This window comes from Nannospalax galili, unplaced genomic scaffold (assembly GCF_000622305.1).
Source record: "Nannospalax galili isolate Female #2095 unplaced genomic scaffold, S.galili_v1.0 scaffold1488, whole genome shotgun sequence".
In the NCBI taxonomy this organism is placed as follows: domain Eukaryota; kingdom Metazoa; phylum Chordata; class Mammalia; order Rodentia; family Spalacidae; genus Nannospalax; species Nannospalax galili.
Genome location: NW_008358859.1, coordinates 1,371,110 through 1,398,071, shown reverse-complemented (window position 1 = coordinate 1,398,071; position 26,962 = coordinate 1,371,110). Strand labels below are relative to the sequence as shown.

The 26,962-nt window shown below is 44.4% G+C and overlaps 1 protein-coding gene across 1 annotated transcript in view; it reads right to left on the bottom strand.

The window, feature by feature from the left end:
- Camta1 (calmodulin binding transcription activator 1) overlaps positions 1-24,327 on the bottom strand; it is a 912,046-nt gene extending 887,719 nt beyond the window's left edge. Inside the window, exons 1-3 of the mRNA XM_017795412.2 lie at positions 24,267-24,327; positions 5,494-5,563; positions 505-623 (exon numbers count right to left, since the gene is read on the bottom strand). Coding sequence (XP_017650901.1) covers positions 505-623; positions 5,494-5,563; positions 24,267-24,272 — 195 coding nt within the window. The 5' untranslated portion in view covers positions 24,273-24,327. The remainder of the gene's footprint in view (positions 1-504; positions 624-5,493; positions 5,564-24,266) is intronic.
- Positions 24,328-26,962: the final 2,635 nt, after the last annotated feature.

Sequence of the window (26,962 nt, the reverse complement as noted above, 5' to 3'; positions counted from 1 at the left end):
ACTCCCATCCAGTCTGCATTCCTAAAAAAAATTCCCATTATTAGGGTGAAGTCGTTACTCAAAACAAACTCTCCTCTTTGAAAAGGAAATACAAGCCTGTCCCCAGCTCTACACTGACTTTTCAAAACAGTATTTTCTGTGAAGCACTAGGACTCTACAGCCATTCATTCATGACAACACGGACCTGATGTTTAGCTGAGATGTAAGGAGAATTAAACACCAAGCACAAGATGCCAAAGGGCAAGAAACACAGGCATAAAAATGCATGCTTCTTTAGTTGAGCCAGCATGCAGTTCACCACCTCCAACATAAGCCAAGAACATCAGAGAGGTCAAGACACAAGCTGGTTTGTGTCAAGTACAGATTACATACTCTTTTCAGTGACAACTTCTTTGATCAATATATTGATTGAATTTAAAGCTAATATAAAGTGGTACTATGAAAAACAACCTAAAAAATTCATCCTTAAAATAATTATACCCTTGAAAATTGAAATTTATCTACCTCATTAGTGTTCCAACGGTGCCTCTCTTTGGGTAAACTTGAACATTTCGGCAGACATTCAAGCAGCTTTTTCGGTAAAAAGATTTTTACATGACCACTATTGCTGTTTCCATGATCATCTAGAAAGAAGAAGACAGTAAGTTCAGAGAAAGCAAGAGAAAAGCCTCCTTTTAAGCACACTGACAAGGTCAGAAACACCAGCTTAGTGGCTGTGGGAGCATCAGAGGCTTTCTGTTCCTCTCTGCAGCTCTGCATACTTGTCAGATGTGGGGGCAGCAGGAATCTGGCCAGGAGGCTCTCAAACAGGACTGAGCCTCACTCCATCACAAGCCAGGGGCAGGGAATACCCCGGCTGCCCACAGGCAGAGAGAGCACTACGCTTAAAGGCCCTTTCCTTCCCAGAAGCACATCAAAATTACAGAATGATTAAGCCTCACAAAACCCAGAAATCTTTTATTAACCACTTGATAAAGTTTCAAGGATTTTTACATAAGAATTATGTGACTTTTATTCATAAACTAGATATTACTCTGTCCCCTAGAATATAAATGATTTATCCTTTCTAGAGCAAATCACAATCTTGCAAGGAATTTTAACCTGCAGTTAACTACCACATAATACAGAAGTAGCCTTTCTAGACTGAACCTTAAAAAAAAAACTGTCCCTTTAATTGACTTGATTTACATGTATACATCTGCAGAATTAATGCATTTCATCAAAATGTAGCTCTTTCTAAATGAGTCAGAGGAAAATTAACTACTTGGGGCTAGACAGTAAGTCTGACTACCTGATAATCAGACTACCTGATGCTTTTCTAGATCATTTCTTTGCATAATATTCGTCATTTATTTACATATCGTTTATTTTTCCACTCCTGTAGTACAGTCCCTTTTCCTGGCTCAAAATTCCTTGCCAGTTGTGGCAAATTTAGGTCAAAGTTTCAAATTACCCACTCCGATTTTTTTATGCTAAATGAAATCCCAGTCGGCTGAAGAGTCGGCTCAGCCAGCCTGCACCTGAAGCACGCAATGCCTCAGTACTAAGGACAGCACACCAACATACCGGGGCTGTAGCTGGTCTGGTTACAGCTTCCCTAGCTTCCCCTAATATTACTAAGACATAGTAACAAGACTGAACTCAGAGCCCAGAGTCCACGGCTGTGGCCCAGTTCTGCTGCTCTCTTAACTGTGTGACCTTGGGTAAGTTACTTAATATTTTCAGTTTTCCCACATCATTAAAGAATTAGAAATTACTTGATTCTCCTTCAAGTACAAATTCCTGTAAAATTTCCTGTACTTCAGTAACAAGTCACAACCTGGCAGAGGTGTGCAAGCCTCACAACACAGAAAGTGAGACACAGCGTGTTTTCCAGTTATTTACTATGTTTTTATTTAATTAGTCTTTTTAGGGGGGAATGCATATAAGTAAAAGAATAAAAAACGTTTTCTAAGGTCACAAAACACTCCCACAAACATTTCTCAACTGCTTAACACGTCTGCACTTCTCAGAGGGAAAAAAATCCTAAGAGAAAAATATTGGGCATAAAAATAGTCTGAAAAAATTTATCGCATCATATAGAACATTTTATAAGGAGGAACGTAAGAGAGTTTTAGCATGCTAAATCTTTTTGGTCCATGAACTACATAACCAATTGAATTATCACACAGTCATATATTTCTATAGCAGGATAAAAACTTGAAAACTTTCATGAAACTGCTTTTAAGAAATCCAAATTTTTAATTTAATACCAAATAAGATTAAATTTCTTAAAAATCTGGCTGAAAAACTGAAAGGAAACCAACTAAAAGAAAGTTAATAGAAAGTTTTTATTAATTACACGCTATAAAACCTTTGTGGTTTTATGTGCTCATGCGGGCTCCTGCACTTCATCCTCCCCAGGGGAACGTGGGCCTAACATTTCAAAGCCCAGCAGACAGAATCACATGACACTTTACCTCCTTTCTCTGCCCTAGTATGGTTTTATTCGCTCTCTCTTTTTCAGCCCCAAGTGAAGTATACAACTTTGAAAGTAATGATGAAAATCTAAAAATCTAAGTTCAATTCAAATATTCAATATTTAGAGGGGATCCTTCAGGAAAATGGCACCAGGTCAGCACCTAACTGATGCATTCAGTATTTGAACAGTCATCTCCTGAGTGAGCTGTCAAAAGAACATGCAGCTCCAGCCTTTGTTTATGGTCGGAACACGGGCCAATTTTCTGTCCTTTTAGCCTCTTTAAGGAAGCTGCTGCAATGAGGTAAGGATGTGTGCGTGCGTGTGCGTGTGTGCGTGCGTGTGCGTGTGTGCGTGCGTGTGCGTGTGTGCGTGTGTGCGTGCGTGTGCGTGTGTGCGTGCGTGTGCGTGTGTGTGTGTGTGTCCGTCCCTCTTTTCAATGGTTCAATGGTCACAGGAAAAGCTTCGGTCTTCCACTCTGATACCATGTCAGGCAGTGGTGACTCGGCCCAAAGGGTCTTAAAGAGGAAGCAGAGTGCTGTGTGCGCGTCTCAATCAAGTTTCTGTACGCAGCACTTCCTGGGACGTGCAGCCAGGGCTTGAAAAGCAACAGAGGTACAACAAGGCTGGCGGGTGCCCCAGAATCAGGTTTTAAACTATGCCATTTCTGGAACTGTAGACTCATGCTGAATATAAACTGGATAGTTTTAGGAAACGTAACAAAGCCCTGTGCATTCTGAAGGCAGCAATTTCAACACTGGGAGTTACTAGGGATGTAAAGAGGAAGAATGTCAAAAATTTAGGGTTGGGGCTTAGCTCGCTGGGAGACAGCTCGCCTGACAAACACAAGGTCCTGGGTGCTGTCCCCACACACACAAAAAATAAATGAAAATAAAAATCTCAAATTTCAGTGTTTCTGGTTAAAGTATGGCAACAAACTTTGTTTTTACACCAGAAAAGAACTGTTCATATAGCGATACCACATAAAAATGTGTTTTTAATTAAAAGCTACTGTTTAGTATTTTTAGAATAGCTATAAATGATTAAATAATTAAACATATGTGCTGGTTTTTAAATCCAATAGTATCTTCCGTTAACAATAAAATTAAGGTATGAACGGGTTTCAGCTGCATCTCAGTATTCAATTCGAACAGTTTAAACTCTGACACTGCAAAACGGGAGTGTCAGGAGAATGACGGCAAGGTGTTTCATCATCGTCATCTAGCGAAATGTGTGTGTGTGATATATGGCTTCACAAAATAATTCTCTAACCTACTTCACAATAAAAATGTAACTGGTGGGGCTCTGGAAGTTGGCAGATGATGTGCTTGGCTGACAGCTGTAATTCTAGGGAATGAACCATCCTTTCTAGTCAACCCTCAAATATTTTCTAAATGATCATTTTAGAGGCATACTATAATTTAGCTAAATCTTTCTAAAACGTGCAAAAGTGTTCACTCAGTTAATGAGACAAAAAGTAGAGCTCCTGCGTTCAGTTCTGCTTCTAAAAACTGGGATTCACATTGCTAAATCTCTTATTTAAAGCCAAAGAAATACATTCGGGCTGTTTCTGGGGTACTCTTGACAGCTAGCTGCAAGGCAGGCTATAACTGCTTAGCTCTACCCAGCAGCGATGCCTCTATGTCCTCTTCATTTATGATAAAAAATAAAAACTGTGTCCTATAGTCAATGAGAACATCTTTATTCAAGCAAGCTGGTCATGACTCATCAGCCTTCAATCTCTAGAATGAACTATTCAAATGATCTGATATAACAGTGAATCCAGTTGCTAAATCTTATTGGGAACGTATTTGATCAACAACTTCCAGTAATAGTTTTTTAAAAGGAAGCTCTACAATTTTCTGTTTAGCTCTAATTATCACATGCTTCGATTTAATTAGTAGGCTAGGAAGGGACTCAGGAAAGCACAGGTACGTGCTGTTGTCAAGTAGGCAGTGCTCACAGCAGCAAGTGCTGCAGTGACCAACCTAAGACCTTCCTATCACTATTCACCAAACAGATGATAATTAAGTATCATGTGCCAAGCACTGATAGGAATATGTACTATTCTTTTCCAGACAGTCTCCAAATTGAATTAAACACAGTTGTGGTTATCCAAAAACATTTTTAAAGAAAACACAGTAATTTTAAGTAGAAAGGATAACTAGTTTTGTTATTTGACAACCTCTCTCCCTTCATGATCATGACATCTCACTCTTCCTACTTTTAGGTGGACCACATATGCCATTTTCCTGTCAGGAATGTTATTACATCCCTGGTCCAGGCTTAGGGTTACTCATAACTCAGGTTCAGTAAACTTCTGTTTATTCTACAATTACATTTTCAATGTAAACTACAGAGAGGAAGCATACAGAGGCAGAGAAGCCTTACAAACATCCCCCATCATTTAAGCATGGGGGTATCTCCTGTTTGTTTTCATTCAAGTCCAACCTTAGCAACAGGTGATCAAGTAGCTCTACTCTACTGATTGGGGGAGCTCTACCTATCAGACAGTACGTATCTGTGGAACCTATCAGACACCCAGAGAGGCCTTGACACCCTGCTCCCCCTTCGTTTAATCCTCAGGATGAAACATGGGATCTTAATTACTCCCACTCTACAGATAAGGAGCCTGAGGTTGAGAATTATTTGGTCAAGATCCACAGTTACAAGTAACTCAACTGGGATTCAAAACTAATCTTTGGTTTCCCCACAATGCCACTCTGTCTCTACGCCATCTCTCCAGCACAGAAGTGGTACATTAGACTCAACATTTGTAGGGTGCTGTGACTCTTCTATGTGACTGGGAGCCACTGCTTTTGTGAATCCTTACAGAAAGCTCATGAGACAAGTATTCTTTCTGCAGTCTCAGGAAGATTAAGTAACTCATCTAAGATCACACAGCAGTTAAAAGGCAGAACCTAGGCCTCCTAAGTCCTGCTCAAAAGCGGTTTCCACTGCTCTGTGAGGACGGAATTATTCTCACGGCCAAGCCCACCCCTTCCTGTAAGTCAAAAGCTTTTTCCAAGTCCTACCTTCTATAGGTGGCACGGTGTTGAGAACACAGTAGGTGCTAGTTCCGCAGAATACACTTTGGGAAACGCTCTAAGGAAACAGAAAATAAAATGTAAAACTAATCTTTGAAAGAGAAATACTCTGGCTCTTCTGTGGTATTCCTGACAAAGATGTAAAACCTGAATCCAATTATGAGGAAACATCAGACAAATCCAAAATAGGAACATTCCACAAAATGACTGGCCTGGGAACTTTAGTGTCAAGGTCTCGAGCAGAAAAGGACTGAGAACCACTCTGTATCCAGGGGAATGAAGAGGCGACTGAACAAGCCCCAAGGTTCTGACTGCACTTTTTAAAACAATGGTCAAAACTGAAATGGGATTTAAGGATTAGATGTTAGAAATGTCTCACTGCTAACTTCCAGATTGTGACTATTGAAGTTAATGGAAGAAAATGTTCTTGTTTCTAAGAAATACACAAGAAATGCAGCATTTTAGAACGCTGACCATTGCCCTCCGGTTCATAAACAGCTCAGAGGAGTTAACAGTTCTTTATGCTGCCGGCTGAAGATGTTTCCACACTTAAGATGTGTGTGACGAACACAGCACCGAGGACATGCACTGCCTGTGTGATTTTTAATGGAACACATGTTGTACACAGAATGCATTTTTACTAGGAAGGAATGTCAGTATCATACTCATTTACATTCAGTATCAACATTACTATGTCCCAACAACACATTCAACACCCAACTCATACGAAAGAATCTCTGTTTAATCCCACACTCGGGAGGCAGAGGCAGGCAGATCTGAGCTCCAGGCCAGCCTGACCTACACAGTGAATTGCAGGCCAGGTAGAGCTACTTAGTGAGACCCTGTCTCAAAAACAGAAACAAACAAAAGTCATCTCTTGAGTGCTGAAGAGCAGTATGTAGAGGGAACAAAACAGGACGGGGCAGAAGACAAGCTCTTAAGCCACTTCATTCAAATAAAATCGAAGTTTTCATATAAAAACCTATACAATAAAAACTTTCAAAAGAAAAATATCTTTGGGTCTTGCCAGACAACTATTTTCTTTTTCGTCGTTTTGTTTTGTTGAGACAGGGTCTCCCTGCAGCCCCAGCTGGCCTGGAACTCACTATGTAAACCAGGCTGGCCTTGAACTCACAGAGCAATGCCTGCCTCTGCCTCCCGAGTGCTGGGACTACAGCTGTGTCACCACACCCAGCTAAGTCAGTTGTTTTCAGTCCTACGAATCACTTCTTTGGCTGCAGCATTAAGGGAAATCTTAGATTATCATACATTAAAAAACCAAAGACAGTTTACAACTTCAAATGTCACCCTTTAACATTTTAGATTCAAAGTACAAGCACTTGTTAGCAGTCCTGGGAAAGCACGGGAACCTCTGCATCATGTCAGAAGGCAAAGGCACTGCTCTCTATCTTATGGGAAGTGGGAACTTAACTGCCAAGCAGACATAAAGCACCAGTTAACTAACTACAGACAAAGAAGGCTGCCTAAGCCTGACTCATGACTTTTTACTTTTCCTCTCCTACACCATGATCAAGCACCTCTAAAGTTAAATTACCTACAGAGTCCATACGATAAAGTCCCCCCATAACAAGACTCCTAAGCTAACAATCAGCTCCTTCTTTCTCTTCAGCTTCTGGAAAATTCTTGTTCTAGGACTGTTACCGTCACTCTCCACTTGATTAACTCTGTAGTGGCAACCTACAGTAATCTCTGCAGGAACCACCTATGGAAACATCTAGATCCAATGATTCTCCCTTCACCAAGAGTCTCACCGAACGTCAGTTCCACCTTTAGCATGAGCAAGACATGACAAAGTACGATGTGCATTGGTGGACGTGAAATGAGCAGAGCTCCAACTGCATCTAACGTCTGCCAGCCTCCAGCAAGCTGCTGGTCACACACATCTCCATGCAATTTCTGAACGATGTTAAAAAGAATGTCTCACATTGAAGACAACATTTTCTCCTACCAAAAAGAAATATCGTAACAGTAACTAACTGCTCTTCAAGCCATCTTAACAACAATCTTAAGTCAAGTTTCATAATCACTAGTGCTCGGTGAGGTGGCTTCACAAGAACGGATTCTCACATCTAACTTCAAAGTCCAGTAAGTAAATTAGGGTCAAACATCCCAAACAGGAATGAGGAAAAGTTGAGCGCCAAAGTGGCCACATGAAGAAATATGGACAAGCGCTGCCAAACATTCCCCACAGCAGCGGCATCATCAACAGCTTCCACCGATCTAACAGAAAGGAACTCACAGAAGTAGAGTCAAGTTTAATCAAAAACTCCAAGTTCTCAAAGCAAATAAGCCAAAGCAAAGACAGCGTGAACATCCATCCTGGATGGGTTCCTGGGCCAGCCCCTACCCAAGGGACCACACTCAAGAGCCATCCCCAGATACTTCTGACAGTGCAGGGGCTCAGCCACACTAGTACCAGTCCCAAGATCTGCAGAGCTCAAGGGGTCCATCCTGGTTCCCCCATTCACTGTTGAGAAGCCAGGACAAATCAGTCCCTCAGGACAGCACTGCACAGTGGAAAAGCAGAGCTGTGGGTTCAAGTCCTCCCACAGCAGTGCAAGTCCGGCTGCTCTCCCTAAGGTCTTCTAGAGCTCCACAGGGCAGGTGGTCCTTGAAGCCTCTGGCCCCACGATTAGACAGCCTCCCTCCCTCCCACAGAACAACCTCTAATGCAACCCATTCCATTTGATACGAAAGGCAGATATGAAAGAAGTACTGGCCACATTCCAGACATTGCAGGAGCTGAGACCCAACAGGGAGTTAGAGTGAGCAAGGGTCCTGCTCTTCTCAAGAGCCATTCCAGGGGGGCAGGGCAGACAGACCCTAAGTGGGGGCTCTACAGTCAAGGTAAATGCTATTGACAAAGAGGAGCTACAGAGATGGCTCAGTGGCTAAACTGGCTGCCCTCAGGAGAATCAGGTTCAGGGCTGGAGAGATGGCTCAGCGGTTAGGAACACTGGTTGTTCTTGCAGAAGACCCAGGTTCGAATCCCAGCACCCACATGGCAGCTAACTGTCTGTAACTCCAGTTCCAGGAGATCTAATGGCCTCTTCTGTCCTCTGCGGGCATTGCACGACACGGGTACACTTACCTACATGCAGGCAATACATGCATACACATAAAGTGAAAATAGTAAATAAATATTTTTAAAGGGGTGGGGGGGCTGGAGAGATGGCTCAGCGGTTAAGAGCACTGACTGCTCTTGCAGAGCACCCGGGTCTGATTCCCAGCACCCACATTGCAGCTATGAACTGTCCTTAACTCCAGTTCCAAGGGAATCCAAAACTCTCTTCTGAATTCCACAGCATTGCACGACACGGGTGCACTCATACACATAAAATAAAAATAATAAATAAAATTTTAAAAAAAGAGGACCCAGGTTCAGTTCCCAGCACCCACATGGCAGCTAACTACCATCCAGAACTCCAGTTCCAGGGGATCCGACACCCTCTTCTGACCTTGTGGGCATTGCACAAGGGTGTACCTACATACACACAGGCAATACGCTCGTACACATAATTAAATATTTTGATAAAAGAAATCAAGCGGCACACAACTTGAAGAACTGTCCGTCCATGACTGCTCCAGAGTGCACACCCATGACAGGGTGATGAGATCGCCTGCTGAAAAGCATGGGACACCTGGATTCCACCTCCACCAACTGTTCTCAGCCTCAGGCAGTCAACTCAGGGAATTTTTAGAACCCTGAAATGTTTTCTGTCAAGGTCATGAGTGACCCCAAGATGGGAGATAAGCAGCTGTGTGACTCTGAGCAAGTACTCTTTCTGTTTCCTCAAGTCAAAGGGGAGAGGACACTTGAATGGGATTTCTCCAACTCCACATCCATGCAAGTTACCTGAGGGCCTTGTGCAAATATGAGTTCTGACTCACAGTCTGTGAGGGCCTGAAAGCCCTTCCCTGACAAGTGCCAAATGAGCCGATACCAGGATTCATGGCCACACCTTGAAAGTCAGGAACCAGATCATCAACCTAGGAGATGAGGACTTAGAAATACAAGCTAAAAAAGATCCTTCAGCCCTGACATTCTACAACTACCTAATTCTATGAATAGACTAAAAAGACTTTACAGACTATAATTTAAAATTCATGCCAGAATATCCAAACAAAATAATTAAACGAAACTACAGGGACAGTTACTCAATTATCTGCTAGAAATACCCAAGCGAGGAGATGCAGTGCTCTTAAGCATACATTTATGTATCTAGTTAAGAGACAATGCTGGGAAAATGTAATGATAAAATGAGACATGGCTTTTTAAGGCTAGAATTTTGGTAGCAGTGTGTAAAGGCAGAGGTCCAGACAGGGCTATCTCGTTCGCTGTCTCTTCAGAACACCTAGGTCAGGATGCCACCCATAGGCACTTTCATTACATATGCACACAGTTTGGCGATGATGGATTAATGAGATAAAATGTTATATAATAAGAAATGATTAAAGGCTTTGGAAGAGAGACGTAGCAGGATGAAAACTGTATTTACAGCTCTCTGAAATACAGACTGAGGATGTCTGAGTCTCCACGGAGTGCTTTTAAGCTAACTGAGGATCCACACAGCTTATTAAATCAAAGAGGGAAAGCAGCCACATTGAGTGCAATAACCACTGGACCAGTTACAAGGGGTACACTAAACATTTTCTGTCACCTGCTCTATCAAGACTTAGATCAATTCTTGAAATCCATGGTCACTACATATAGCACTACATGGAAGTAAGATTAAGGCAGAGCACAACTGTTCGCATCTCGCCAGTCTCTCACAGCACCCTAGGCATAGTGTCTACACTAGTTAGGCAAACTAACTCACAGAACTGGGTAACAGCTCAAATACCATTAGTATCTACTCCAGTGCAGGCCAAGTCCAGAGCAGGTTTCCCTGTGAGCAGAGCTCTAACGTCCAGGCCCCTTCCATCACATGGTGGGGCTTCCTGGGTCACTGGACTCCTCCACCCTGAGTCAGATAAGAGGGCGTACACTCATCATGCCCAGAGGACTTAAGGGGCCAGGCCAGAAGGGACCCGCTCCCCTGCTCCTACTCCATTGTCGAGAACTTGGACACAAAACCACTCCTAACTATGAGGTAGCAGGAGAAGGCCCAGAAGAGAAGACAGGCTTAGGACCAGCTGGCCATCTGGTCTCTGCACAATGATGTCTATAAGCGGTCTTTTAACTATAGAAGACGCATTCCTTTCAGAAGCGTCTTCGGCTAACCTAAAACACCACCTTTAACCCCTAGGTCATTCTGCATCTAAAGTCAGTAAGTAGCTTTCCTTCTCTGATAAACACTATTCTGACAAACACAATCAGCTACATCAAGGGCACCCTTGAAGGGAGGTCTGGTCTGTTCACTCCAGGGTCTGCAGCACTTAAAGTCTGCCACGTAAAAGAACTGCAAATATTTGCTGAATTTATAAAAGAATGACATTCCCAAAAGTTCATGAACAGGAAGGAGTTCCGCCATCTCCTGGGATTCACTAAAGGCCTCTGTCTCTTGCAAGCTCTCCCTCTGCTAACACAGCCCTGCTGCATCCTATCCATACAACTGCTCTAAGGTGCTGTGCCTTGATGCTCCGCCCTTGACATGGGCAGATCATGAACTCTCAATCCAGAAATACTGTGCAATTTAGAGCAAGCCATATCCCTTTATTCATTCAAAATATCGGGCAGGATTAACTGTCACAGACGCTGACAGCCAATACTAAAAATTTTGACTATAGTATTAGCCTGCTAAATAAGAAAGTGCGAGGTCTGTCAAAAAACACACTTGGGGGGGCTGTAGAGATGGCTCAGCGGTTAAGAGCACTGACTGCTCTTACAGAGGACCTGGGTTCGATTCCCAGCACCCACATGGTGGGTACGAACCGTCCTTAACTCTAGTTCCAGGGGAATCCGAGGCCCTCTTCTGACCTCCGTGGTATTGCACAACAGGGGTGCACTCACATACATGCAGGCAATACACTCACACATGGAATAAAAATAATAAATCTAAAAAAACAACAACAGCAACAAAAAAAAAAATACCACAGTTGGAGAGACTCCATAAAACCAGGTTAATGACCTCTGAGCCTGAATTACCAGCACAAGTCACTTTATCCTTTTCCTGAACCACAAAAGGTTAATGGAAAAAATCTGTATGTGTGTACAGCACAAAAAAATACTGAGTTTCTATGTCACTTTTAAAAAGTTTGAAATACCCTAAAAGCTCAATGAAAATACTACAAATTAGTAATTCTCACAAGACCCCTGAGAGGGACAAGATTAAGCACACACTTGCACTGAAAGGGGACTGTCTGGCGGGAAGGACGCAGCAGTGACGCCAGCTGCTAAGGTCACTAGAAAACTGCCACTGCAGACCCTTGGAAATGGCTCACGCCTACAGTCAGGCTCCAAAGCAAACAGGTATCTAAAACAGACCACAACACAGCTGCAGCTCATGGGAACAGAGCGAGGCTTCATCAAACTTGATGTATGACAGGAGAAACCCGGCTGGTTTACTGTCAACAGGGGTGAGGGGGAAGCACAAAGTGATTTCAGAATGTTTTAATCTTTACAGACATGAATCATATTATCATTAAAATTCCCACTAGTTTAATTGGCTCAGGTAGCCAATATATTCAATGATCTGAAAATAATCCAGCAGTACTTAATGAATGTCATCATTCGTACAAGCACTCATATTCCAAGAGACCACAGCTGTGTAAAAATCTACGCTACACTGTTTAAGTGGCACCTACTGCTACTAGTACTCACGTTAACAGTGTTTTTAACTCCTCGGAGAAAGAGAACAATGCCAGCAGAGTCAGCATAACAGACTTCGTCTTCCAGCCCCGTGTACACGTCACAGCATTTTCTTACATAAAATCTTAATTTCATCCCACAGGTAGTAGCAGACATTGTGGCTATTCTAGAAAAAGGCCATGAGCAAGTCTGGGCACTTGGCCAGGACCCCTGGCAGGGACAGCAGGGCGCCCCAGACCAGACTGCTGCACGGGGGCCACTCCCTGCAGGAGAAGAGTGAGGAGCAGGCCAGCAGCCGAGGCCACCACCCCACGAAGGCAGCCTGGGCACGGCTGCATGCTGATCTTGTCTGAGGAAGATTTCTGGCTTCTCAAACATGTTCTGGTTCATGAACCAGACCACCCATCACCTGTAACTACTGCCCAAAAACTAAAACCTCATCAGAACTCAAGGAGAAAATGAGTAACCGTTTCCCATAACAGAGCAGTGAGGCGCAGGCCAAGGAAATGGTACCCGTGTCCCCTGAACCAAAGCAGGCCATCGCCTCAATCTGTACACAGCTAGAGCTCGGAAGGAAGCCAAGGCCCCCTGGGAAGGCCAAGAGAGGCTTTCACAAAGTCCGTGCACGCAGGCTCACCTACTTTACTGCAAAAAGAGGCTCTCCGACCCGCATTCCTAGCATGGTCACCACTGAATGATCACAGTGCCAACAACCCTAATTATCAAGCTGCCAAGCCCAGGAGTATCAGAGTCAACAAACCAGAAGGAAAAAGAGCTAAAAACTCGCATTGGAGCCTGGCACAGTGGTGGCACACACCTTTAATCCCAGCACTCGGGAGGCAGAGGCAGGCGGACCTCTGTGAGTTCAAGGCCAGCCTGGTCTACATAGTGAGTTCCAGGACAGCTGGAGACCCTGTCTCAAAAAGAAAAAAAAGAAGAAAAAAACAAAAGCCTTGCAGTGGAGGGAGGAGAGTGGAGAAAGGACAGATTTCAAGAAATAATAAAATAAAATACAAACTGGGACACGAGGACTGGGAAGGTGCAGTAACTTGGGATCATGTATCATAAAAGCAAACACTCCACTCAAAAGGCCCTAAAAATATCACAGTATTAAACACAGCTCAGTTCAGTAACTTACGTGCAACACGACAAACTAAAGTTACAAGGAAAACGCACATCAGACTTCATGTCTTCTCACTGGGGAAGGAAAGGTAACATGGCTGGACCCTTCCTCCCGCCATCCCGTCACAAGGGTCCTTCCAAACAGACCAGCTCACCTCACCTCAACAGCACCCCAATGCAGGCAGAGCACACAGCTGTGCAGCCACAACCCCCCAGGAAATTCTACTTCAGCAAAGGAGACTGAAGTGTGTGAGGCAGTGTGAAGGGCGTCTATCTACGGCCACACTTTGAGAACAAAGTCCAGCCTGAAAGGCTACACAGCCACACCTTAACCTTCACCTGGAATATTACTTCCAAAACTCCCCTCCAGGCACGCTCCCATCCGTATCCCCAGGGCCTCCATCTGAAGAGCTGCCCTAAAGTCTCCTGGTGGCACTGTACCTCTCTCCCAGCTGTGGAGACTGCACTAGCAAGCCTGACACTGACATCTGTGCAGTCCCCACCCCTAGAGTGGAGTGCACTGTGGACCAGCACAAGCTTTCACTCCCTGGGTGACGTGTACTGTGACTCTTGTCTTACTACCTGACTCTCCTTTGTTGGCTCTGATGAAGGAAGGCAAAAGTGAGCAAGGTTCATTTAATAGGTCCTGAGGGTAGCCTCTGGCCAAAAGCCACTAGGGACTCTTGAGAAGACCCTGGGAGCTTGGAAGCTGGATGAGCCTTCCCCAGCTGAGCCTTCCCGAGGACCTGGCTAGCCCTGAATCAGAAGGCTTGTGGGGCCCTAAATCCTGATGATAAACCGCTGCTTTAACCCACTAAGTCTGTGGTCGTTTTCTTACAGCATCAGTAAATAAACTAATACAGTCATGGTCTGAATGGTCCATCACCCCAGGGACATTTGTTTCTCAACTTGAACTTGATCTTTCCCTATCATTTCCATCATTAATCTGCATAAGCCACCAAAATTCTTGAATCATCCACCTGTCCCTACTCCTTTATTCTCTCAATTCACTATCCAATTGGCAACAGTTAATCCTTTCCTTTAGCCTTCGGTCTGCTCACCACAGCCTACCACCGTGCCCTGCCTCCAGCCTCCGTACTTAGTGACTTACACTCTTCTTTCTCCGCCACATGAGCCTCTTCCCCTCCTCACACTTAATTCACCACCATTCTACCCTCAAACGCCTTCTTCCATGGCAACCTCACTATGCAGAGTTCTCCTCTTTTGAAATCATTAATTCACTCACTTATCCAACCACACAGCCCTGCTCCAGATGACTCACCGCTCTCTTCTACGCTGCCTGCCAAGAACCCTGCCCGCCATGACTCCAACACCAAGCTCCCCTGCTCTTTGCTGGTGTCCTGGGGAAACAAGGTGCGCTGAATGACTCCTTAACCTTTGACCCCCGTCCTGCAAGGCCTGTCGTGGGCACCATGAAGCTACTCCGCTACATCTGCAGGGCAGCGGACACTTCTGAGTGAGTAGTTGCTGCTCACTTTGGCCAAACTCCCACATTCAAATACAAAATTCTCTCTCCCCCTCCCTCCCTCCCTCCCTCCCCTTCCTGCCCCCCTGCGCGCGCGCATGTGTGTGTGTATGTGTGTGTGTGTGTCTGTGTTCACACACATACATAAACTTAGGCCCACCACATCTTTCAACTCAATGCTAGGGGCAATCCTTGCCAGACGTGATTTTCCTGGATTCTGGTTCCCCTTACTAAAGCCCAACGCTCATGTCTGACCTCTACAAACACATGTAACTGAGCTGACTCAGAAGAGGCGCAAACAAGCAACTCCAACACTGTGGCCAGAAAAAGCAGGGTGCTATGGTGCACTGATGCCAATCTGAAAGGAGAAGACAAGACGGCGCGTACATGCTCATCTGAGCTGAAACCCAGAGACAAGGAGGGTCATCAAGCATGGGCAAGCCGCATTCTGGAGGACGGCTTGCCTCTAGGTCAAGACAGCAGGTATGTGCTGGGCCACAGCCATAAGAAAGTACTGGACCCCCATACAATCAGAATTTGGAAGAGTCAACATGGTACATGCAGCTGAGCTATGCATAAAGTGGAGGGAGCTAGGGAGATACAGGGGTGGCTCTCATCAGCACCTTAAAGGAAAGTTGACTTTATCCAATCGATTCCACTCCTCTGCTAAAAATAAAAATAAAAGAATTTTTAGTTTCAAGGTCATAGTATGACCCAACCACCTCTACCATCCACTAGCAGTTCATCTGGTCTTCTGGAATGCTTTCCCTAATTCTTCCCTCAATTAACCCCCACACGCCTCCATATTCTATACTACATGTGCCTTGACAGCACTGTTCCTATCCCAACTGTGAGTCACAGGACATCCTGACCAACATCAGTCTCCACCCACTCCTCCCCTTCACACCTGCCCAGTGAGGGCAGGAAGAGGGATCGGAGTCTGCTCTCCTGAGCTGTTTGTTACTATCTGTTGGGTCAATGACCTAACTCAAAAGCACAATACTAACTAATGTTCACATGGCCCTGTGGTACAAGAAGATTCTAGAATATCTGCTATTGCCTCCAACAATAACTGTATAAGCATCAATGGCACAACTTTATTGTAACATATTCCACCTCTGATAAATATTCACTGATAAATCTGCTGATTCTCTATTAACCAGAATGTGTGTTAACTAGCATGGCGCATTCTTCCTCTACAAGCAAAAACAGCATCAACCTTTTACATCAAAAGAACACATTCAAGAACCTACAGGCTACATACACAGCACAGCTACTTGCTGTCTGAGAACCTGAAAAGTCCAGTTCCAGCATAACAGTGAACTACACACAGTATTACTTCGAAACAACTTACTGAACTAGTGTACCTAGACAACAGTATGTTTTAAGGTGCTCAACTGCTTGAGTCAAGCAGGAATCCTTAAGCATACAGCAGATCCATTAGAAGATTTTAACTCCTCAAATAGATTTAACATAACCTCAATTGCATTTTCTATAGAAACTGACAAGCTGATTCTAATATTGAAATAAATGCAAGAAATGTGTTGTAGCCAAAGCAATTTTGAAAAGAAAGAGTACAGTTGGAAGCTCACAGAGGCCTGCAAACCCAGCACTCCCGACAACAAAGCCAGCAACAAGCCAGCCTGGGCTACATACAAGGATTGGTCTTATATATATCAGAGACAAAGCTCCAGTAAGAGATCAAAACTAGTGACAAGGACACATGCACAGACTGACAGCCGAGAGCTGAGGTTCCAGAAATGAACCCACATATTTGGTCAGGCTACTTTCAACAAGGTACCAAGACGCTTTAATGAGGAAAGAACAGTCTTTTTCAACAAAGGATGGAACAAGTGGATATCCACATAAGAAAGGAGTTATTCGACGTCTACCTCACACAACGTACAAAAATTAACAGAAGAACTCAAAGGCTACACACAAGAGTGAGGGCGTGGCTTCTTAATCACGACACCGAAAGCACCAGCAACAGAAAGGCAAGACAGCAGGTAAATGCCTTGTATCAAGGCGGAAACAGACCTACCTGTGAAAACGAAAGGCAGGATTGGAGAAATGGCTCTGAGGTCAAGAGCAATTACTGCTCACCCAGTTCCCAGCACCCACATCAGGCAACTCACAACCACCTTGAACTCTAATTCCAGGGGGATCCAAGGCCTAGAGTCTCCCAGTCTAAGTCACAACAACTCCACCCGTCAACATGCTACCAAGGAAAGCAAAAAGCTCTGCACAAAAAACTTCACGAAAATCCACAGGAGCACTGTCCTAATTGTAAAAGACTGGGGTGACTCAAATGTCCATCACCTGGTAAATGGCCAAACCAGATGTGGTATATTGTTACAGGAGCTAACTCAGGAAGGAGTGACATGGTAACAGGTTACAACCTTCAAAACAGCATCCCAACAGATATAAGCCGATCCTACAAAATATGAAATGCTCTGAGTCTATTTACATGAACTATCCACAACAGGCAAATATATCAAAACAGAAAGTCGATGAGCAAGTGCCCAGCAAAGGAGAGAATGTGGGTGACCCCCAACATGCACTCATGTATACTGACTGTACAAAATAATGACTTTCATCGTGATGCTTTCATAGATGTATATAGTGTGCTTTCATCACAGAAGATCTTTCTGGAGCAATGAAAAGGTTGTGGATTTATGTCATGGTGACGGTCACATGACTAAACAAAACAAAGGTCAATTTGCAACACGTGGCCATGATGCTGTACAAACTGTATCTTAATAAAACTGTTACTTTATGGGATCACATCAGCACAGTGGTGCACACTTGTAATCCCAGCACTTGGAAAGGAGAGGCAGGAGGATCAAGTTCATGGCAGGTCTCAAGTACATAAAAGGTTCTAGGTCAGCCTCAGGGGCAAAAGACTGCCTCAAAACAATACCACCACCACCACCACCAGCAGCATGCTTGCACACAGACACGTGCACCCACGCACATGCACACATCAATTCCTTTACTAAACTCCTCACACTTTCATCTTGTCAAGCATGGCACAACACTGAGCACTGCTGTTCTACACACTGTACTCAAAGTCATCACTAGGAAACAGCCAAGTGCTAAGCTGTAATGTGGAGAGCTCAATGCTGTGCAGGCTCCCAGCCCCTCTCACCATCCTCCACACAGCTGTTCTTTCATGGTCTCCAACTTGCTTTCAATAATTCTGTGAGCAATCATGAAACAACAGAGTAGGGCAGGAAGACTTTGTGAAGTAAAGGCCCAGTGAGGAGCAGCAGGTGGCCAGGGGCCCTTAAACCGAGGCTACTTTTGAGGTTCCTCCTCCCATACCCCCTTGCAGGACACAGTCTTGCATTCCTATTTTTAAATATTTTACTTACTATTTTTATTTTATGTGTATGTATTGCCTGAATGTTGTTTAAGTGCACCCATGTCATGCAATGCCCATGGAGGTCAGAAGAGGGCACCAGATCCCCTGGAACTGGAGTTACAGACCGTTGCTAGCTACCACATGGGTGCTGGAACTGAACCCAGGTCCTGGGCAAGAGCAGCCAGTGCTCCTAACCGCTGAGCCATCTTTCCAGTCCCCACTGTCTTCCCCTCTTAAAGATCCACAGCTCCAACCACATTAAGTTTACTGTCCACAAAAAGGAAAGGAAATTAAGCCAGCCTACACACCTTAACTATAAGACCTCAGGAGATCCTGGTACCCCACCCTGAGCCTAAGAACGCCCATAGGACAAAGAAGACACAAACCACTTGCATTCTGGACGGCATGCTTTGCACAATTCAAGGCCCACACGTCTGACAGTTACAATACCCTACTCCTCATGCATCAAGGCTGACTGGCCAGGACCACTGGCCTGTCTGTAGGTACAGTGAACATTTTCTGTGCAAAAAGTTTAATCACTATAGTAACTAAACATGAGAAACCCATTTAAGAGCTAATTTTTTTTAATTTTGTATTGCGCATGCACGTGCGCACACGTGTGCGCGCGCACACACACATACATGCCACAGCCCACATGTAGCGGTCAGAAAACAACTTGCAGGAGTCAGTTCTCTCTTCTCTCTTTTTTTTTTTTAATAAATAATTTATTGAGAATTTCATACATGCATATAAGGTGTTTTGCTCAAATCCATGCCCACTCCCTCCCCTCCAACTCCTCCCATATCTCCCCATCACTTTTTTCTGATAACTTCATGTACTCTTTCTTCTTCTTTGAATTGTTTTATGGGGCTTTTTGCTACTCTAACATTCCCCTCTCTGAAGAGTAACCCTAAAATCTTTTAAGGATTAGATAAAAGCTCCCAAATATTTTCAACATTTTTGGCCTTTGGAACAGAGTATGTTGCTAAGAGGCCCAAGGACATTTTGAGTTTTAGCCAAGAAACTGGCTACTTTTCTTTGGGGTCTTTTTACTCTAACTGCCTAGCCAATTCCTACCTCCTATTCTTATCACGCCATCCTCTGAAGGGGTTACCCAAATTGCCAGTAGAGAATAGGGATGCAGACAGCTCTGGCTTCTACCATGCTGAACAGGGACGCAGGGTGAGGCAATTGGAGTACCCCTTCAGTGGGTCTATCTAAAACACTCCCAAATTGCATAACTCTTATCTCTAGGGGAAAAGAAAAGAAAGTCCTTGAATCGTGACTAGGAGATGTGGAGAAGTAAAGGTAAGAGTAATCAGCATTACAAGTTCTAGACAGTGAACTAGAAAAAAGTCAGAACAGGGCAATTTTCAAATGTTCATGAGAGTCCACTGGAATTTCCTGACAAGGGCTTCCAAAAGCATCCCTCTATTGGGTTCCTCCTCATTCTTTTGTCTTCCAAGGCTGGACTCTAGAGTGATGGATTCAGGATTTATTTTCAGGTATTTTGATATCACCACGTGGAGGCAGAATCCAGGGGCTCTCATGCAGTCCCCTGCATTCTCAGCCCCATGCCAGAGGGAGGCCAGAACTAGGCACTCTCTGGCAGTCTGCTGAGATCAGAGCTACTACACCAAAATCCCGTTCTCTCCTTTCACCATGTGGGTTCTGCCCATCAGGCTTGGTTGCAAGCACCTTTTACCTGCTGAGCCATGGGACCAGTCCACAGCACATTTCCTTCCACACTGCGTAATGGAGCCAGTGTGAGCTGCCGAGACCCCCACTGCAGGGCCAGAGCCCTCCTCACACAGTCTCCTCTTTGTTAATTCCACGAAGTAACAAACAGGTCCTAACCAACCTGCCACCAGGGTAACACCTGGCCTATGGACCCAAAGCAAGGAGCTAGGGGGTCGGTCCCATTCTGGCTTGAGTACTTCTAGACCTCTTGAGCCATGAGAGCCCAGTCAGATAATGGCGAGCAGCAAACTAAGGTCAAGATATGCATAAGCCATGGCTGGGTGGCCACAGCAGGCTACACCTGCAATTTGAGCACTGAGAAACATGGAGAAGCCATCTGCCAGGAGAGGCAGAGGAGACACAGAGCTTCCCAAGTGGAATCCCAGCTCAGCCAAGGAGTCTCTAGAGAACACTTCCAGTGGAGATACTACAGGGACAGCTCTCACACTGTCTCGCTCCCTTCATACCTCTCCCAGAGGCTGAAGCTGACTGCACTCCTAGACTATAACTCCCCCACCTGGCTTTTCCAAAGTGCCTGGGTTTCTTGCAATCCAAACTGCTCTTTTCTTGAGACAGGATTTCACTATATATCCCTGGCTGGTCCACACCCTATGACGTAAACCTGGCTAGCCTAGAATTCCTAAAAAGCCTCTTCCTCGGCTTCCCAAGTGGTAGATTACAGGTGTGAGACATCACCCTAGGCTTTTTTTTTTTTTTTTTTGGAGACAGGGTCTCCCTGTAATCCCAGCTGGCAAGAACTCGCTGTGTAGACCAAGAGATCTGCCTGCCTCTGCCTCTGCCTCTGCCTCTGCCTCCCAAGTGCTGGGATTATGAGCTATGCCACCACGCCTGGCCTTAGCTTTCTGGTTTTTTTAATGGTAGTAAGACACACCCAATCCACAATGTGCCATTTTAGCCACTTTTGAGCATCTGACCTGGTGGCAGAAAGTGCCCACAGTGCACCCCTCACCATGACTTCCTTCTTTAGGAGCATTCAGAAACACCATGGGTTTTGTTTGTTTGTTTGTTTGTTTGTTAACCAATAGTTCTACTTCTGCTCCCTCATCAAATGGCAAGGGCAGGAAACCTCAGAGGGTGAGGCTGGGGGTGGGGCACACAGCAAAGAGCGTGTGCTAAAACTCAGAGCAGCACCAGAGCAGTTACTTCCATCCCAGGTTCCTCCAGACATGGCCAGAGAGGCCAGAGAAACTAGAAATATGTGGAAGACAGACAGAAGCTGTCAAGGATGTGCAGCCCAGTTCCAGGGGTCACCCCACACACCTGCATCAGGAGGCACTCACACCAACCAGCAATGGGTCTTTAGAATACTCTGACTCAGTACACAAAAGCCCATGTCCCTTCCTGCCTGAATGCCTGCAGTAAACTTCTGGGCTCTAAATTTGGTCAAGTAATCTGTGATCAATTTCTGGAGGACCCCTAGGAAGACAGACAAGCACTTCACAAGCTCTGAGTACCCACTCACCACCTTTCCACTCGTTAGAGCTTTCTTTTTAGCACAACAGCCTCCATCAATAAAACTAAATGAGGAGAAACCTCCATGAAGCTTTGTCAAAGCAAATAATTCAGGCAGCGGAATAATGGAAAGGAAGCAGCGAATGTTTACAGCAGCAGGAACTTGAACTTGCCCCTGTGTCTTTAAATACGAAAGAAACTTTCGAGAAATGAATCATATTCAAGGCCTCCCCAAATGCCAGGCCTGGAGCAGCCCAGGGAGAATGTCCAAGTGAAGATTCTATACTATTGATCAGAGCAGACCACGGAGACTCCCCAACCCACACGAGTTTAATAGGGAGAGTCTGCATTTACTGAATTACTAGCAATCAATACATTTTAATAACAGTTATATTAATTAACTCCAAAAAACAGAGCTAAATGAATATTAAATACTACCTGGACAGAAAATGTCTGAGGTTAGCAAATACCTTTTCATCTGCAGTCATATATAATTTAAGTCTGTTTTCCGAAACTATGAATCCTCATCCATACCTGGGTAAAGTCTTCAAATCCGCCATAGGAAATGACCAGGAAGACTGACCGTTTTAATGCTGGACACACATCTTCAAAAAAACCTCAACAGTTTTGCACTCTTTAATGTGAGCACATTAAACGTGGCACACGTGTAAAGAAGGAAAACACCTCCAGTATGCACCGCAAGTGGCACGGAGACACCGCAGGGGTTTCCTTCAATGTCTTCCTACACGGCTACAGCCTACACATTCAACCTGACCTGGTAAGGACCTCAAAGGCAAGCGTGACACAGGGCAGCCCAGTTTTGGCAAAGCAGCTACAATGTAAACCCTATACATCCAACTTCGCCTTCTTATCATCACAGCACAGAACGGTGAGAACTCACTGGGGTCATTTCTAGGACAATCTCCTCAAAATCATTACTAACTACTTCACGCCACAGAGCCAAGGTCTCAGAAAGGCAAGCTGGGCAGTGGGGTCAGGACAGAGCGGAACGGAGAACTATCTGACCAGCAGTAGGAGGCCACAGAGACATCACAGGGGTGGCAGCAGAGCCCACAGGAAGCACACTGCTAGCTCGTGGCCCTCGGCCAGCCTACCCTGCTGCCGAAGGAAAGCGTGCTGTTCGGGAACCAAGGGGGTTTGTGCTAAGAAGCCTCTAGGGGCTGAGAGCCTCCGTGGCCTGAGGACTGACCTCCACTGCTTGCTTCAGGGTAGGACAAGGAAGACAATGTGATGCCACAGGACACTTCCAACACGTGAGACCTAATCACCACAGCCTACACCTTTCCAGAAATACCAGAGATACAGTTTTGAAGATTACAAAGTCTTTATCGTTAGATACTCTTTTGTTGGAGCCAGTAATTCAGCTCTGAGAATAAGAGCACTTGCCACCAACCCTGACGACCCGAGTTCACTCCCTACATAGAGCTGCTTCCAGCAACTTGTCCTCTGACTGCCACATGCCTCCACCCCACCACATAAGTAAGTGTTAAATGTTTTAAATATCAAAACTATTTCTGGGGCTGGAGCGGTGGCTCAGCAGTTTAGAGTGCATACTCCTCTTACAGAGGACAGTTTGGTTCCCAGCACCCAGATCAGGGGGCTCACAACCACCTGTGTCAACTCCAACTCCAAGGGATCCACCACCCTCTTCTGTCTCCAGTTACTGTGAGCAGGCGCAGGTGCAGGCGCAGGCGCGCGCACACACACACACACACACACACACACACACACACACACCCGGGGGGGGGGCAAACATGCACAGAATTTAAAATTAAAAATAAAATCTTTAAAAATAACTTCTTTCTTCAATGTTACAAATAGGGCTGGGGTATGGCTGAGTAGTAGAGCACGTGTTAGCATCCAGCAGGCCCTGCATCTCCTCCCCACACTGCAGGGGGGAAACTATGTCCATATAATTTATGTATGTATATAATATATACACATACACAAACATATGTATATGAATAAAGAGTATACAACCCCATAATGTATATTATAAATAGATTCCTCCTTATAAATCATATTTAAATAATACCAAAACTACCTCTTAGGAAAGATAACAAATGTCATATGCTCCTTCAAATGCATATCCAGAGCTGTTTTGTTTTTGCCTAGTACAGCTACTTAAAGAAAACTGCTAGCTCACAGATAAGCCACTCATCTGTGACCCTTCAGACACCCAAGTTCAACCTAAAGCTCTAGTTCCATTTAAGGATACAAGCAAACAGTATTGGTGAGTGTCTGTCCCATGTCTTAAAAAAACCTCCAGGGACTGGGGAGATGGTGCGATCAGTGAAGTGCTTGCTCTGCAAGCATGAGGACCTAAGTTCAGATCCCCAGCACCCACATAAAAGCTGGGCACAACAGCAAAAGCCTGAAACCCCAGGGTAGACATGTGCCAATACTTGGGCTCTCTGGCCAGCCAGTCTAGTCAATCAGCTAGTTCCAGGTTCAGTGAGAGATGGTCTCAAAAAAATAAGCTCTACCCATTAGTGGAATGAAACAGAGGTAGACACTCCACCCAAGTCAACTCCTGACCTCCACTGGAGCACATGTGCATATGCCCTCAATATGGACACACATGGACATATACACACAAAAAAATAAAATTTAAATTTAAAAAACTATCTGCAGAGAAACAGGTATACTGGCAAGGCCTTGAGTTCAATCTTCAGTGTGTATGCACACACACAGACACACACACACACACACACACACACACACACACACACACACACGGTTAGGAGAAACACTTTTGTTTTTGATGTGTATGAATGTACTACCTGCATGTATGTAAATGCACCCGTGTCATGCAATGCCCACAGAGGTCAGAAGAGAGCGTCGGATCCCCTGGAACTGGAGATATAAATGGTTGCTAGCCGCCATGTGGGTGCTGGGAATCGAACCCGGGGTCCTCTGGAAGAGCAGTCAGTGCTCTTAACCGCTGAGCCATCTCTCCAGTCCTGAGAAAGACAGGTTTTAATGGAAATGACTACAGTTCACATTACTCAGTACATAGTACTCTAACCAAGAACTGAGCTAAAATGGTACTTCTACATGTAACACATTTTATTTCTAAATCTTTTTGGCAATTAAATAACCAGAAAAATCAGCAAACCCCCAAGAAAGTGGAGAAAATGAACTTTTTACAGTTCACTGTTCATCAACCACAGACTTGAAAGATGCCAGAGGTCAGGGCCCAGCCTCCAGCCTGGGCTGCAGAGGAAAATGCCAAACCAGATTTCTTCAAGAGCTATTCTCATTGGTACTAAATTACAAGTAGAGACCTCCCTGGAGGAGAGGCTCAAGTCCACAGCTACATGAGTGTCCATTCAGGGACATGAATCAGGACAAAGGATGCTCCCTCCACCAGTTCCACAGCACAGTATATCAAAATAGAAAGCATTAAAGCTACAAAGTAATCAGGTTGTTTAAAATATATCAAGAGTAACAATGCTGAAAAGAAATTCAAGCACATTCCAGTAGTAATTTGAGAAGAACATAATTTAATCTCCAGGCCTAATCTCTTTGAAATGAAGTAGAATCCTTCAATTCAGACAAATGATAAAATAAATACTACTTTATAACAAAGGCAGCATAGCACAGCACTCTGACCTTCCAGTAAGAACAAAATCATGTGTCAGTACGTTCACACACGGTTCAATCCATGAGACCATGAGATAACCCGACTGGCCGCTTTAGATTTCAATCTGTCTGGCCAGAACCTTATCCAAACTGCACTGATGCAGACCAGCAACTACAGTGTTATCAAAACAACTTTGGCGTCTTATCTTTTCTTTACCTTTTATCGCCGATTTACGGGCTGACTGGTGGTAAGCTGATTTGTGCACGTGCCAGTGTTGGTTCAGGGTACACAACAAGAGGCTGGAAGCTCCAAATTCATGAATGAAAATGGTGACGTCACAGCTCAGCTCCCAGCAGAGCCTGGAGCATGTGAGGAAAGTGTGGGTCTTCTGGGACGCTAAGTCACCAGGTCATTTAATAAAGAAGGTAAACGCAGCAGCCCTTTTTGTTCAGAATGAAGAAAGGACAGCAGAGAAGAGAACACTGGATTTACCTCTGCCCTGGACAGAAATAAAACACACACCTGCGAGAGGCAGGAAGAGGCCGCTCTACACTGAGCTGTTCAGAGTATCAGAGCTGGCAGCCAGACCTTCCAAAGACTCTGTCAGCTCTAAACAAGCAGGCACCATCCTTCAAAAAGCACATGTGCCAGCCTGGCTCCGCCCCCAAGACGCGAGTAAGTAGTCCTGAAAGCAGCAGGTACGAGGGTGCTTTACTGCTATTTTTATGTGGGGGGAAATGCTTTTATCAAATGATGTAAACTAATAAAAAGAAATGACAAAACTCTGATTTACTCAGAACTAATTAAAGGAGCTAATGGAGACTGTTCACATCTTTCATCTCTTGGCAGAACTGAAAAATTAGCGATATTAACTTATGGGAAGTTTAAACACAACTTTCTAAAATCCTCTTATTGGGACACCTAAGTCACTGATTCCTAGATCCTTGTACTCTCTGAGAAATTTATTATTACACCCTTAGAAAATGGCAGTGACCCTCAGATCCTTCCAACCTCTGGAAAGCACAAAACTACAAGGACATCCTTACTAAGCACTCACACAGCTTAAAATAGCCATTCACCCAAAATGGATTTTTGTTTAATTTAAGCAATAAACAATTTTGCCAATAAACATTTTAAAAAGATCTTATTAAGTTAAAATGAAAACAGGCCAGTTTTATCTGGAAATCTAAAATGTTAAGCAATCGGCCCACATTGCCACCACAAATATCTTTGATAGAACATCACTACCCCCTTGTGGATTTGCAATAAAAAATCCTTATCTTGACTCTATTTTTCAAAGGTTCCATTCTGCTGAACTTCCATCAAACTTTACATTTTCCACACTAGAAACTGCTATTTTATTTCAAGTACTTTCTAAAAAGAGGGGAGACACATTTGAAAAGAACCAAGCCCTTCAACTTCTTGGTGATGGAAATGCCCACTTGGGGGTGTAGAAACAGTCCATACTTACTTGGACCATCAATTATCCTTCCAATTATGACTTGAAGATTATTTTTAACCATAAACGGGTAATTATTTCACTGCAGCATCTTTTTCCTTCCTATGATAAATTTCATGTTTTGCATCAATTTCTTAATATCACTCCCAAATGGTTTGCTATCCAGAATGCCTAGGACACCAATGGGGCAAACTGACTCCTCGGGAAGGGACAAAAACTAAGCCTGAAACTGTCTTAAATAATCCTTAACCTTAGTCACATGCTTCAGAAATGACCCCTGGCAGTCTCACTCAACCCTGACATAAGAGAAATATGTTCTTCAAAATTGTCAACACAAGCTATCTTTTATTTTTTATTATTATTTTTAGTTGAAAAAGTAACCTTGGCTGGGCGTGGTGGTGCACGCCTTTAATCCCAGCACTTGGGAGGCAGAG